Raw genomic sequence first — 16,285 nt, forward strand, 5'->3', positions numbered from 1 at the left:
ATTGTGTGTTATAAGGGATGAATCATGGGAATCTACCCTCAAAACCAAGAGTACAGTGTACATACTATTTGTTATCCTACTTGACAATAAATTATATTAAAAGCTTTTTTAAATAATACAAGATCAAGAGTTTTAAAAAATCTTTTTCATTGCCTCTCATTATAGAACCAGTGATATAACAAATCAATTTGTTGATCAATTCAGTAAATTTTCGAAATTATATAATTTTAATGATTTTAGTGCCCTATTGACACCCAAAAGTGACTCATTTGGATACTAACCTGTATGGTCACCATAACTTTAACCTTATTCTTGATTCTACTTTCTACCTTTGACAGCCATGTTGATTCATGTAAGTTCAGATAAAACATTCACTAATTCATTAATTAAGTCATTCATGTATTCAGCAGTCACCTTTTAGCTCAGTCTATTAGCCAAATATTCTAGGTGCTTTGAATATATTTGTGAACAAAACAAAGATCCCTGACTTTATGGAGTCAACATTTTAGCATGGGGAGAAGGGCATCATCTAGCAATAAACAATGGGCACAATACATAAATAAATTGTATCACAGATTAGGAAGTGATAAATCCTTTGGAAAACAAAAATTCAAGCAAAGTAATGTGTGTGAGAAGTGTTAAGGAAAGGAAATGCTGCACATTAAATAGATGAGAAGGTGTCTTTTGAACAAAGATTTGAAGGTATTAGGGGAATTAACCATGGGATTATCTAGGTAGAGAGGAGGCTGGGAGAGAGGAGCAGCTGGCACAAAGGGTAGAGGGACACTCCTAGAATGCCTAAGGGACACTCCTAGAATGCCTAAGGGACACTCCTAGAATGCCTAAGAAACAAGAGACCAGTATAGCTGGAGGGAAAGAATGTGGGGGAGTGTAGTAGGATTTGAAGTGTGAAGGGCAAGAGAGGGGAAAGTGGCTAGAGAGAGAGAGGATACGGTACAGGTGGAGGGTGCCTGGGTGGCTCAGTTGGCTAAGAATGCAACTCTTGATTTCAGCTCAGGTCATGATCTCACGGTTTGTGAGTTCATGCCCCATGTCTGACTCTGCACTGACGGGATGCTCTGTCTTCCTCTTTCTCTGCCCCTCCTCCGCTTGCACTCTCTCTGTCTCAAAAATAAATAAACATTTAAAAAGAATAAAATCCTCTATTTTTGCATAACAATATCTAAAAGAATGTTTATCTGATTAAATCTTGTGGATTCTTGTCTTTATCTTAGCTTGGCTTTGTTATTAAATATCAGGTAATTTCTCTCCTGCTTTTGGTAAAGGGTGTTAGGTCCTTTGTATTTCCTTGATTTCTGGCTTTTCCAGCCTTCAGTTTTCAGGGAAGGAGCTTTCGAAGTTGTGCTTTTGCATGGAATGTTAACAATAAGATCTAATTTAATGGTTTTCTACTTTATATATGCTCCTGAAGACTTTGTGAAAAATTTATCTTTTTAATAAGTGAAATTATGAAGTAATTTAGTAACTTTTATAAGGCTTGCCAAATGTGATAGGTTTATTTTTAATTGAAAAGTGTATAAATTTCATCTATAAAACATGATGCATATTTTGAGTGGGAACCTGAACTCAGAATCTTGGCACCACTACCTATTAGCTACGCTGTCTTGTGCAAAGAACTTACACTTTCTCAACTTCAGTTTGTATAAATGGGAATCCGCAATAAGACCCACGTCACACGATTATTGTGAACATTTTTTAAGCTATGTGAAAATGTGATCAAATGTTAAATGATATACAATACTGGGGGCTATTATTATCATCAGAAATGACCTTGAGTTACCATTAGTCCATTCTAAGCCTTTAGAAAAGCATTTTTCAAACTTCTTGCCTAAATACCTAATTTTATTCATTTTTGAGAGACAGAGCGAGACAGAGTACAAGGGGGGGTGGGGCAGAGAGAGAGGGAGACACAGAATCCGAAGCAGGCTCCAATCTCTGAGCTGTCAGCACAGAGCCCAACACAGGGCTTGAACTCACGAATCATGAGATAGTGACGGGGGCTGAAGCTGGACACTTAACTGATTGAGCCACCCAGGCTCCTCAATGTTTAATTTTTTCTGCTTAGAATATTTTTAATGTAATTCTTGTGTAGTTAACCTACAATGTTATATTAATTTCAGGTGTACCATATAGCAGTTCCATCAGGATAAGTGTACTCTTAATCCCCTTCACCTATTTCAACCAATTCCCCACACACCTCCCCTCTGGCAACCATCAGATTGTTGTCTGTAGTTAAGAGTCTGTTTTTTGATTTGTCTCTTTTATTTTTCATTTGTTTGTATTGTTCCTTAACTTCCAAATATGAATGAAATCATATGGTATTTGTCTTTCTCTGACTGGCTTATTTCACTTAGCATTGTACTCTCTGGATCCATCCATGTTATTGCAAAAGGCAAGATTTCATTCTTTTTATGGCTGAGTGATACTCCATTGTATCTATATACCATCTCTTCTTCATCCTTTCATCTGCCAGTGGGCACTTGGGCTGCGTCCATAATTTGGTTATTGTAAATATTGCTACAGTAAATGTCAGAGAGCATATATTCTTCGAATTAGTGTTTTTGTGTTCTTTTGGTAAATACCCAGTAGTAGGATTATTGGATCATAAGGTAGTATTATTTTTAATTTTTTGAGAAACCCCCATACCTCTTTCACAGTGACTGTACCAGTTGGCATTCCTATCAGCAGTGTACAGGGGTCCCTTTTTTCCCCATCCTCACCAACACTTGTTGTTTATTGTGTTTCTGATTTTAGCCATTCTGACAGGTAATGAGGTAATATCTCATTTTGATTTGCATTTCCCTGATAATGAGTGATGATGTCTATTCTGAATTCTTAATACTTTCTCTTCAAAACAGTTTTTTAAAAAAGTAAAACCCTTAATAATTAAAGGAAGACATTTAAGCTAAATGTGTTATATTCCATTGCTTCTCAGACTTGAACGTGCATAGCAGTTACCTGGGTGTCTTGTTAAAATGCAGTCTGATTCATTAGGTCTAAGGTAGAACCTGGATTCTGCAATTCTAACAGGTTCCTACAGGATACAGATGCTGTCTGTTTGCCAGCCAATACTTGGAGTATCAGAGTTGTATACTAATCTTGACATAAAATGCATTTAGCTACCTAACATTAGCTTTGGTGTTTCATTATGTTTATGAATTACAAAATACTCAGAACATAGTAGCTTTGGTGTTTTAAACACTGATTGTAAGGTCACCACAAAAAGGACCTGAGAAAATAAGTTTATCTATACATACATGAAAAAGAGAAAGATTAGAAAAGGAAGGGAGCAGAGAGAAGCAATACCCAAATCCTGAGGTTACTTTACTTCACTGATGGAAATCTGAGCATTCTCAAGGAAAGTGCTAATCCAGATACTGTGGTTGAATTTTACTTTCCTTAAGGAATATTTTATCCTCAAGTATGAAACTAAATGAACTCTTGGGATACAAAGAAATTAATACTGTTAAGTCTATGCACTGATAATGAACATATGGTTAAGATTATTTTTTACCAGTATTTGTGGTTCTTATTACCACATAGTTGTCTCTACGATTAATGCCAATAGGTCATTAAGTGTATTAGTAAAATTGTTAAGCAAGTTCCTAAACAAACTCATGGTGCTGCTGGTGAACGTTTATCCAAATTTTAGATTTGGTTTCTGGAAACTTTGTCTTTCTTAATAAAGCATATGTAGTCCTTCATTTTTACCTTTGGAGAGATTTTTGGAGATATTCCTAGAATATAGAAAAGCATTTCTCAAAAAAATTTACCCAAGGTAACATAAGAGAGAAAATGATAGAGACAAACTGATGCAAGTTAGAAGTTTTAATAATAATTAAGTAAATTTAAATTTGATAAAAAATTGCTTTGTACCTATGTGAAAATGTGCTTGTAGTCTCTGCTAAATAATATTAAACTAGACATTGGTTAAATATGCGCCAGTGACACAAAGTTTCCTCAAATTTCATGGCCACTTATGCTTCAGGCAAATCAAAAAGTATTTTAACAGTTAGCTAATGGGAGTCTGGATGAGAAAAGCAAAATAAAACAAACAAAAGAACAGAAACAGTTCTCGGCAGCTTAATGCATAGAGCTGAAGCATCTACAAGAGTTTGCTGATCAATGTGGGTCAGAGAAACTGCTAACATTTTAACCCGTGTCTTTGGAGAAAACCACCTTATGCACCAAGAATGTACCCTTAAGAGCACTCTCAGCCAAAGAAGGTAGGGCAACATGTTCCCAAAGCACGCAGTATTCATCTTAGTGTGATGTTTATTTTATTTGCTGTAGTTAGCTTCAGGTTTAGCTCTCTCTGATATCCCAGAGAACACAAACAGCATTCATACACACATACCCCATACTTAGCGTGGTATCTAGCACATCCTGTAAGTTCAATAACTATTTGATCAATGAAAATGAATGATTTGTGGCATTTTCATTTTCTTCTTAATATAGCCATTAAACACGATAGACAGTAAGTAAAAAAGGGCATCAACTATACATCCCCACTTTTTTGACTTCAGTTTCCATTGAGGAAAGCCCAGTTTGAATCTACGTAAGTCATGCATGGTGATCAGACATACTAAGTAATTAGTAATAAGTTCAAGTTACCACTTGTATTTGCCCTTGCAGGGAGAGCCTGGGAGCACAGAGTGTTTTCTGGTAACAAATGGGAATCTGGCCCAACCACTGATCTGTGCATTAGTATTCTAATAACCAGAGGCCAGCGTGCCATAGTGCTGCGTCAGAACTAATTTATGAAATCAGGTCCAAAGGCTCATTAAAACGGTCACAATTCAGTGACTGCCCAGTAAAATTAGACTAGAGTTTCATTCCCATAACAGTGAATATTTTAACATACTGTTAAGGACATTTTTCAAGTGTTAAAACTAGCTTTGATTCCGTGAAGGGAAAAACAACAAGATTAGAAACCCATTTACTTTTGTACCCTACTGGCTCCACTTTCAGCCTAACATGCCTCAAATGTCTGTATTTTAGAGCACAAGGTAGACTATACTTGCATTTGCAAGTCCGGCGCATTTTTTCCTTAGAGCAAAAGCACTTCCAGGCAGTTCCATCAAACCACAGGGTTGTGAACCTACCTGGCCAAGAAATCTCAAGCAATCAGTCAGGTGGAACGTGGTTCCCTCATTGCTCCTTACAACATTCTTTAAATCATACATCCTGCCCCATGATGCCAAAACTCCCAGGGACTCAGAGAAATATTACTTTACATGCTACTTTCCACAACCAAACCAGCATTAATGACATAGAAAAGGTGACATCCAAAATCTGGTTAAGAGCAATGTGATAGTAGGGAAAGTTCTAGACTGTGGGTCTGGTGCAGCTCTAGTTCAGACAGTCATCTCTCTCAGGACAGGGGCAGGCTATCAGTCCCTGCCATGCTCAGTAATAGAGACAGCTGTAGTGAACTGAGCTAACGATATTATTATGAATGCCATTTAATTTCTCGGTACCTCAAACATCTATGTACATGATGTGGGAGTAATGATTCCTGCTCTGCTTCTTTCACAGGATTGTTTTGAGGATCTGAACTAATAAATGCAAAAACACTCTTAAATGGTAGAGTGCTTATACTAGGGTAATGTATGGTTTCATGCATTCACTTGTCAAACATAACAGACTATTTTCTTTATCTCCTGAATTTTTATTCAATGGAATAGTAATGAATCCCTAAATCTTTTAAATGTGAGCAATAAAAGGCTCTGAATGACTTTTCCTGGCAGTCTATATGCCATGGCTGAATTATTTAAACTTTTATTTAAACCCGGGAAAGGAAACAAAACAAAAAATCTCAAGAATATATTACTTTTAGCTAATTCGTTTAGAAAACTATTTCTTTAATTTTTTTCTCCATTTAAAAATGATACTGATAATGTATATGCCTTTATTATACTATAAGTTAGACATCATCTTAGTTTTTTTAATGTTTTTCTTTTTATTTTTGAGAGAGAGACAGAGCATGAGCGGGGAGAGGAGCAGAGAGAGAGGGAGACACAGAATCCAAAGCAGGCTCCAGGCTCTAAGCTGTCAGCACAGAGCCCAACACAGGGCTCAAACTCATGACACTGAGATCATGAACTGAGCCAAAGTCGGACACTCAGCCAGGTGCCCCAGGAATATAAGTTAGACATCACTTTAATATCAAGGTTAAATTCCTCTAGAAATGACAGATGCCAGCAGGGATCACTAGAGGTAGAGGTAAGTAGCAAGTGTCTGTTTACTGTAGCAGTGTAAATTATATGCAGTTGAAACGATTAAATTAACTTTTCACCTGAGGATATTCCAAATTGAAATGTGGCCAAAAAAAAAATGTAAAATAGTTTTTCTAAATATTTCTGTGTATCTCATAAGCCTGTGTTCTGGGAGAATACTGCTTTGCTGAATGTTTACAAGTGTGTCATCTAAAATATACTCTGTTTATTCACACACACACACATACACACACATTTGAGTTAAACATGTCTGAATGTTTCTTTTTTTCCAGAATCTTATCCTTGAATATGCATTACAAATATCCAAGAGAAAGATAAATTACAGAATTTTTCAAAACTTATGTTACTGTGATTTATTTGTTGGGCAATATACTGATTACCATCTTCCAAAACATAGTTCAAATAAATATCACTTTAGGAAATGTGCTGACAGTGTGTTTGGCCAGACACACTACAACCTGTGCAAGGATATACCTTCTGATCTGTATGAATTTAATCAACCAACAGACCCATTGAACACCTGTTGGATAAATAACACTGTGCAAGATAAAGTCCAAAGTCAAAGGGAGGCACTCAGTAGTCTGTTCCATTGGAGCAACGTAATTACAGAAAATGGGGGTCACAGTGTTTGGGTGTTGAAGTAGAGGTATCTTCCCAAGAGTGATAAAGCATGAACTAATAGAATGCTGTTACCATCATCTTTAGTCGCACGCTAACAAGAATTGGTGAAAGAAATACATTAACATGTGTTGGGTATTACTTCAGAGAATGACACTTTGGAATAGTACCTGTCTCCATTTGCCTCATCTCATTTGCCTCAAACCAGAATAGTTTCAACTCATTGACTTTTTCCAGTTCTCTAACTTTATAGTTATTTCTGTCATGGCATATTGACATTGCTTATTTAGTTTCAATATAAAGAAGAAAGGAAAACTGATTAAATTTTTTTGAACAAATTTATGTATTTTTTAAGTAGTTTACTGTGAAAAGATATAGTTAGTAGCCCAACAGGATATTTTTAAGTTTGTTTGATTCTGAGGTTTAATTTTAAAAGAATAATTTTAGGGGCGCCTGGGTGGCTTAGTCAGTTGAACGTCCGACTTTCACTTAGGTCATGATCTCGCGGTTGGTGGGTTCGAGCCCCGTGTCGGGCTCTGTGCTGACTGCCAGCTCAGAGCCTGGAGCCTGCTTCAGATTCTGTATCCCCCTCTCTCTCTGACCCTACCCTGCTCACGCTGTCTCTCTCTCTCTCCTAGAAATAAATAAAAATATTTTTAAAAAAAAGAATAATTTTAGAGTAAATTTTTATTTTTTCCACCTATTTTTTTCATGCTAACTTGAAATATTGAAACTTCAAAATAGATATGGGGTCTGTTCTTGGTTGGTCCTTATGTAGGCTTCTAATGCCAGGGACAAAATGCACATACCCATCTTCCCCCCTTGTGGAGGTCTCCTGTCTCCAGTCATCTCCTAACAATGGGAAAGGCTTCACTCCCTTCTACTTTGTCCCTGTGCCCAGAAAAGGGGTAGGGGAGTTCTTCCACACAGTATGATGTATACTGTACCTAAACAGAAACACTTCAAGGGACCTCCTTTTAATGGTGCTTACCTAATTTTACTGACTCTCTCTACAAGAATATAATTCTAATACTCAGATAATAGAATCCACCTTCTTGATATATAGGTACCTTTATAGGTACTTCTGCAAAACAAGTAGGAATTTAACTAGAATATTTTGGATGATCGCAAAAAAAAATTGTTGAGAATGATTAAACCCACATCTTCTCTTGAAGACAATATGTGATTCCTAAATATTAGTATTTGGTATGACTCTTTCTAAATTTGGGAATTTAGGAAGTAACACTTTATTTTCTGTACCTCAGCATTTTACTCCAAAGCCCCTATCTTTGTAAGAATGGCAGAAAATTGAATCTCGGTCATTTTTCCTCTAGTCTTACCTATGGGAAACTTACACAATGCATGACAATCAGAGAAGAAAACCTCAGGATGTCTCTCCGTTGTTGACCACAGAGTTTACTGTTAAGATGTCATTTGCCCTGTTTGCATGGTCCCTTCAAGGCCAACAGCTCTTGAGTCACAAGTACTTGAGCCTTGGCTTCCAAATAAGCCATGTTGGTCTGAAAACACAAATCTTATATTTATAAAGTTGAGTACAGTGGAAATGCTCATTCATCCAGAGCTTGGCAAGACTTTAAGTTCACTGACTAATTGAACTCACTGCCCACCGTCCCTTCTCCCTTAACTACATCCAACCCTTTTCACCCTCATCCCTGTCCATTAACACTAAGTTATGGATGATCTTAACTATAGCAATAGGAAGCAATATAACTTTGCATATTTAAGAATAAATTTCCGTAAATTCAAAGGAAAATTATGTATTCAAACACTATTTATTGTCTTTAAGAAATAAAAGATTTTCTTCTGCATTTTGTAAAACTTTTGAATGGAGGCCGATGTCTGGAAATGCTGAATTTAATAGCCTTTCATGAAAGACATTCCATTGTATGTGTATATGCCATCAAACTCCTAAGTTTATCCTCAGAACCACTGGCACCATATTTTTTTTAAGTGTTACAGTATTTGTGTTGATAGACTCAAGCCAAGCTTTTTATTTATTTATGAGAGTAGTTTTACATTTTCATTTCATAATGGAGACTCAATGGAGGCTAAGCAAGAGACACACATTGTGTCTTATATTTCATGGCCATCATTACAGAGTTTGCAAAAACAATAGAAATCTGTATTTCACTCACTTTTTTGTTCCAACTCTGTCACATCTGAAAGATTCAGACAGCCTTGATCTTGATTGTACCTTATCCCAAGTCATACAAGAATCACTGTCGTCATGATTCATTCTCACAACCATCCTCTACTCAGAACCCAAAATTATATCCCAGTCAAATTAGATTTAAACTTCTAATTGGGGTTTCTAATAATCTACTCACATCCAATAATCCACCTACCCACCAACAGCTCTTCTGTCCTATGTCCTCATTTGCAATCTTTGCTGAAACCACTTGTTTACCAAAACCCACTGCCCCTGACCTGAGTATTTATCAATCCACAACTTACCATCTCTGTTCCCATTCTCTTTTTCAAATTTTTGTTAATTATTAAATATATACAAAATAAAATTTACAACATCTTAGAATTGTAAAGAATTATGCTACATTGTAAACTCATATTCCCACTACACATGCACCCTTAATAATACATTATAATTCATTTTAAAGTTCCCTAGATGTCCTACCCAAGTTCCACATTCTTTCCAACACTTTAAGGGTAACTTTCATCCTAAATGTTTTGTTTATCTCTGCTTGCTCTTTTCCATTTTGCTACATGTATTTTGATTCCTATATAACATTTGTTTAAATCTGTATTTTTATTAAGATAAAAATTCATTCTGTCAGTGTTTTTCCATGACATCATTTTTTGGTCAGTGTTATGTTCCTGAGATTACATGTTGTTGCCTCTGGGTCTAAGTCAGTCTCTCTCCCTCTCTCTCTCTCTCTCTCTCACTCTCTCTCTCTCTCCCTCTTTGTAAATACATCATAATTCATTTATCTTGTTGCCTATCAATGGATATTTGTGTTTTTATGGGAATTTTTTTCTGTTTTGGTATACTGCAATAAGCATTCTTGTATATATCTCATGGTACACATATGCTAGCGTTTCTTAGGGTGCATACCTCCTGATTTGTAGGGTTTGAGCATTTTAAGTTCATTATAAACTGCTATCTTGTGAAATAGTTGTACCAATTTATGCTTATACCTGCAATGTACACATTCCAGCTTGCTGCCAAATTCACCAACTCTTGGTATTGTCAGACTTCGTAAATTGTTGGAAATTCAGTAGGTATTAATTGTATCTTGTAGTGTTTTAATTTGAATTCTCTGTTATTGTGCTCACTTTGGCAGTACATATACTAAAATGAAATTCTCCGTTACAAGTGAGGTTGCGAATATTTTCATGTGTTTATTCAGCATTTATCTATCTTCTTCTGTAAAGTATCTCTCCTGTCTTTTTTGCCCAATTTTCTACTTGGTGGCTTGTCTCTTTTTCCTATTATGTAAATGAGTTCTTTATATATTCCAGAAACAAATACTTTGTCAAAGATTTCTTTATCTAGTTTGTGGCTTTTCTTTTCATTGTCTTTATGTGCCTTTTGCTGAGTAAAAATTCTTTTTATTTTACTGTAATATAGTAGAATTTATCAATCTTATATTTTAAGGCTAGTGCTTTTTATGTCTGGTTTAAGATTATCCTTTCATATTCTGATCTCATAAAGATATTCTACTACATTTCTTCTTAACAGTTACATATTTTGCCTGTCACATTTAGGCTTTTAATCCAATAGTAATTAATTTTTCTGTAGAATGTAAGGTAGAGGTCCAATTTCAAGCCTATCTTTACTCCCTGATCAGGTAGGCTATTTCTGTCCTAATTCAGACATTCATATATGCATGTGTCGATTTGGGGCTTCTCGACTCTTTTGCAATGTTTCATTTTCTATCTTTGTACCAATACTATAGTCTTAATTATTATAGCTTAAAATAAGTCTGGATAAGGCAAGTTGGCCACCTTTGGGCTTTTTTCTAAGCGGTTGATTTGACCTTTTACTCTGTCATATAGTTTTCAGAATTAACTTATCCAACCCCACACAGATATAAAAAGAATGTTTGGTGATGTTGTGCCCAAATCACGAGTCCCAGAGACCACCAAGGAGCCAGCACTGATGCAAATACAAAAGGGTCTTTATTACAAGCTCGAGCAGGGGCTCACCTGCCTACCGGTGTCATGGCAGCAAGGTGAAGGGAAGAACAATAGCGAACAGGGTTTTTAAGGAGTAAGGGATGGGGGTGTTACAGTACATGTAGCATCATCACATAAGCACCAATTACAATTGTACAGCACCCCTGGTAGCAGCTTTGACCATTCAGTATCTGTGAGGTGTTCATTACTTTTGGTGGGACCCAATCATGACTTTTGAGAATCCTTTGAAAATGACCAATTGTGAGGTGAGTTCAAAGGGCCCACATGGGGTTCAGGCAAGCGGTGAGAAATTGGCTAGTTTGTATGTGCAGTTTCCAACCTTGACTCAGACCATACGAATGTTTTGTTTTGTTTTGTTTTTTTCTTTTTGATTAGCTGAACTGAGGGTGGTCCAAGGATGGCTTTAGCCTTGAACAATCCGAGGCTTTTCCTGGAACTGGGACTGGGCCTACGTGCAGCCCGAGCTTGCTCTTAATGGAGGCCTTAATTTTTGGCTCTTCAGTGACTTTATTGAAACTATATGGAATCAATAAACCAACTTTGGGAGAATTGAATTGGTTGTTAAATATCAAGTTTCTAATTCTTTATTTATGTAAGGTAACTGTAAAATCTTCCAATATAGTTACATAATTTTCCTTATAAACATCTCTAAACTTTTATAATACATTTATCCCAAGGTACTTTACTTTTATACTCTGTAAATAACATCTTTTAGAATTATGTTTTTAAAACATGTATTGCCATATAGAGATATGCATTTGAATTTTGTATATTGGCTTTGAACCCAAGCAATTTATTAAACTCCTTTATTAATTGTAATAGTTCATGGATATTTTGGAGTTTTTATGTGGACCCAGTTATTATCAACAATTATGACAGTTTAATCTCTTCCTTTCCATTTCTGGTACTGTTTTCCTGTTTAACATCACTATGAAATCCAGTACAGTGTGATACAGAATTGGTACGAGTGAATGCCCTTTTAAATTTCTTGACATTAGGGGCACCTGGCTGGCTCATTTGGAAGAGTTTGTGACTCTAGATCTCCAGGTCATAAGTTTGAGCCCCATGTTGGGTGCAGACATAATTTAAAAATTAGTTAATGAGGGGGGGGCTGTAGAGGGGAAGGGGGTTAATGGGCATGGAGGAGGGCACTTGTTGGGATGAGCTCTGGGTGTTATATGGAAACCAACTTGACAATAAACTATAAAATATATATATGTGTATATATATATATAATTAGTTAATCAAATTCCTTGATGTTAAAGAAAATGTGGCCAATATTTCGCTATTAAGTGTGACATTTACTAGAAATTTTTTTGTAGATATTCCTTATTAGGGGGAAGGGGAAAGTTTCCTTCTCTTCATACTTAAGGATTTTAACCCATATGGATATTGAGTTCAGTGATTATATGGTTCATATCATTTAATGTGGGCACTGTCTCCTGTCCCTGCTAATTCACAAAGACATGAAAGCTAAAGCTCAAGTTCTGGTTTCAATAAATGTCTTTAAGGACTAAGCCAGAGTCAGTCTTCCAGTTCCATCCAGTTTCACATGTGAGTGAAAGTTCCTGCTTTCACTCACATGTAGGCTTCTATGAACTCCTTACTTTCTTACTAGCTCAATGTTGTATTTTTTAAAAAGAGATACATTATACAGTTGTCCCTTGAACAACATGGAATTTAGGGGCCTCACCCTTTGTGCGGTCAAAAATCTACACATAATGTTTGACTCCCCCCCAAATTCAAATAATAGCCTACTATTGACTGGAAACCTTACCAATAACATAAACAATAAATACATATATTATATATTTCATGTATTCTTGTTACTGTATTCTTACAATAGAAGTAAGCTAGAGAAAAGAAAATGTTAAGAAAATCATAAGGTAGAGAAAATACATTTACAGTACTGTACCGTATATATTGAAAAAAAATCTGCATATAAATGGACCTGTGCAGTTCACACCAGTGTTGTTCAAGAGTCGGTTGTATTTAACTAGAAATTTTGGTTGTTTTCACTGCTGGGTGGCTCATCCCTCCCTAATCCAGTGTATTTAGTCCATTGTACAAGAAAGAGAAGTATTCCCTTTCTTTTCTATCAAAATAATGTCCCTCTTTCTTAAAGTTTGCTTTTTTTAGATTATTCTTTATATCATGCTTTAGAAATTTTAGTTTTATTAAATCTTGGTGTTTGTGTGATTTTCCAAATCTTTGTCACCCAATTTACCAACCACTTAACAGTTTTATACATTTCTTTAAGACAGAGTTGGGCAATTGTATGCAAATACTCTTCTGTCATGTACTTACGCATCTTATTGTCTCATCCTAAAGACTTTATCATAATGTTAGTTCACAAAGGCAGAAGTGGTGCTCTCTTCTTCTGACTACCCCAGAAGTCTATATAAATGCACATTCTGGTTTCTGAGTGCATTGTGTTGTTCCTTTAGTAAACCTGGTATGCTCTAACAGTTCCACTCTTCTACATACCTTCTCTACAGAAGTGAAAGGTAGTATCATTTAAATTAATTCCTCTTAGGAACGGAGCTCTATTGTATGCAAATGCATATGCAAACTGTAACATTTCTGGCAAAAACCCAAGTGAGAAGGATATCTGGGGGCACCTGCGTGGCTCAATTGGTTAAACATCCAACGCTTGATTTCAACTCAGGCCGACCTCTCACTTCATGGGGTCCGGCCCCACGTTGGGTTCCATGCTGACAGTGTGAAGCCTGCTTGGGATTCTCTCTTCTCTCTCTCTTTTCTCTCTCTCTCTGAAAATAAACATTAAAAAAAAAGTATATCGCATTCTCTCTTCATTTTTACTGCTTAGTAAAATTCCTGATTTCTCTACCGCATTCAACATTGTATTTTTCCATAGTACTTATTGCTTTATAATATGTTATGTATTTTTCTCTTTTTTGTTGTTGTTGTATGCTATCTGTTTCTCCCCCAGTAGAAGGTTAGTTTTACAAGGGCATAAATCTAATCTGTTTGGTACGTGTCATATCTCAAACAGTGCCTGGCCTAGAGTAGGTGCTCAGTAAATATTTGTTGAATAAATCAATGGCATATAACATTTATATAGGCAAATGGCAAAAGGAAAAAAGATCTCATCATTTACTTTTCCCAAATGGATTATTTTTTGCTAATCAGTACTATATTATTTTTTGCTTTTAGATATCAACATGGCAGGAGAACCCAAACCATACAGACCCAAACCCGGAAACAAGAGGCCCTTGTCTGCACTTTATAGGTAAGTAAGCAATTTTATGATATATAGTAGTGGAAACTTCTTGCAACTTCAAAAGGCAATATAACCTTATAAGGAATCAAATGTTTTAAGCAACAATCCTTCCTTGTATAAAGTACAACAAAATGCTGACAATCAACATAAAAGTATGTCACCCAGGATTGGCAGGCATCTGTACACCTAACCTTCCTGTCTCAATTAAAACAACCCCTCTACAAGATATTCCTCTAATAAAATCCAATAAAAATCTTTCATGACTTTACCTGACAAAATGGTGGAAAGGTCAATACCTTTTGACTATTGCATGCCATGAACTGTAGGTATTTTTCATGTTGTTTGATTTAATTTAATTTTCATAACCATTTTGCATTGTAGGTATTGCTGCTTTTATCTTACAGATCAGGACTCTGATACACATTTTCTTGGAGACTTTCCATAGGTCACACCACTTGTAAATGATGGCACCAATATTCAGACCCATGCTCTGATGCCATGCCTTAAGTTCTTTCTGCCTGATCATTCATCTTCTTCTGTCACAAAGTATATGTTCATTTTACCCCCATTTCTCTAAGACAACAAATGCAGGCCTTCTCTTCTCCAAAGAAGAATACCTTTAACCTTTCCTAATATACTTGGATCTGAGTCATTTCTAGTCTTTCCCCTCTACTTACCCCAGTTTATCAGTGTCCACATTTAAAATCTCACTGCTAGGTGATTAAATTATACTGTATTTAGCATCTTTATTGTTCTGTATAAACTTCTACCATGTTAAGTAAAATTCAGTTCATTTCGGGAAGAAGATAAGAGTAAATTCACAAAACTTTAAGTTCTTTAAAAATAGCCACTTTTTAGGGGGCTCCTGGATGTCTCAGGTGGTTGAACTTCTGACTTGGGCCCAGGTCATGATCTCCTGGTTCATGAGTTTGAGCCCCGTGTTGGGCTCTGTGTGTGCTGACAGCTCAGAACCGAGAGCCTGCTTCCGATTCTGTCTCTCTCTCTCTATCTGCCCCTCCCCCACTCACCCTCTGTGTGTGTGTCTCTCTCTCAAAAATGAATAAAATAAATAAAACAGTAAAACTAAATAAATAAAAACATTAAAAATTTTTTTAAAGAATAGCCACTTTTGAAAAAAAATGTTCTACTGCTAAGCCATATGCCCCACTTCATTAACTTTTGCTATTGGTTCTTGTACTGTTAAGTGCCAATTTTGCATCCCTCTGTTAAATTCCCTTTTGTTAGACTTAGCCAATTATTCCAAGCTATTAGGAACTGAACTCTATCATCCAATTTATTTAGTCTTCTCCCAGATATGTCTCTTCATTCCATCAGGTGTCCTCAGCCAAAGAGCTAATGTAAGTGTTGAGCAAGGCCCTCTTTATTCCCTGATATTATTTGGATAAAGGAGAATTGAGTTATACTTCTCAAAATTGATTATATTCTAATATAGTACAGTAAGAAGAGTCCTCAAAAGATAGCTTGGAGCGGTTTTTTTTTTTCATCTTTGTTCTCTGAGAACTAGCATATCTTCTTCTATTAGCCGCTCACAGCCTCATTTCCCAAGCTATGAAATAAAAAGATCAGAATTAGATGAGTGTCAAGGTCCTATTCATGCCTAATGTATGACCATCAGAGATCTTAAAATAGATATTGAAAATATGTCTTAATTGCTCCTATTATTTTTTTGGCTATGTGAACTTATTTCATTTTAATTTAAAAATTTATATTAAATGGGAAGGTACAGGCCTTAACAAATGTGAGAAATGATCATAAGTCACTATTGATATGAAAGGTCTGAAATGAAGTCACCAGCTGAAGGGAAATGATCCTTTCTGTACCTTGTTTAAGATAGAGGATACCTTTACAAAAAACTGAAAAAAATGCAAGTTCTTTTGTGATCAGATTTGTTTTTAAATGTATGCATAGAACTGCCGCTAATGTAGAACATTTGAAAAGCCCTATTTTCATTAATTAACAAAACAAA

The 16,285-nt window shown here is 35.9% G+C and overlaps 1 protein-coding gene across 4 annotated transcripts in view; it reads left to right on the forward strand.

Moving 5' to 3' along the window:
* The window catches only part of RALYL (RALY RNA binding protein like), a 713,275-nt gene that overhangs the window by 543,463 nt on the left and 153,527 nt on the right, over nt 1-16,285 (forward strand). For all 4 annotated transcript variants that reach the window (XM_077771227.1, XM_077771224.1, XM_077771225.1 and 1 more), the window contains one exon: nt 14,232-14,307. In XM_077771227.1, the coding sequence (XP_077627353.1) occupies nt 14,232-14,307 (76 nt within the window). The remainder of the gene's footprint in view (nt 1-14,231; nt 14,308-16,285) is intronic.

Source organism: Crocuta crocuta, unplaced genomic scaffold (genome assembly GCF_008692635.1).
Source record: "Crocuta crocuta isolate KB4526 unplaced genomic scaffold, BGI_CrCroc_1.0 scaffold235, whole genome shotgun sequence".
In the NCBI taxonomy this organism is placed as follows: domain Eukaryota; kingdom Metazoa; phylum Chordata; class Mammalia; order Carnivora; family Hyaenidae; genus Crocuta; species Crocuta crocuta.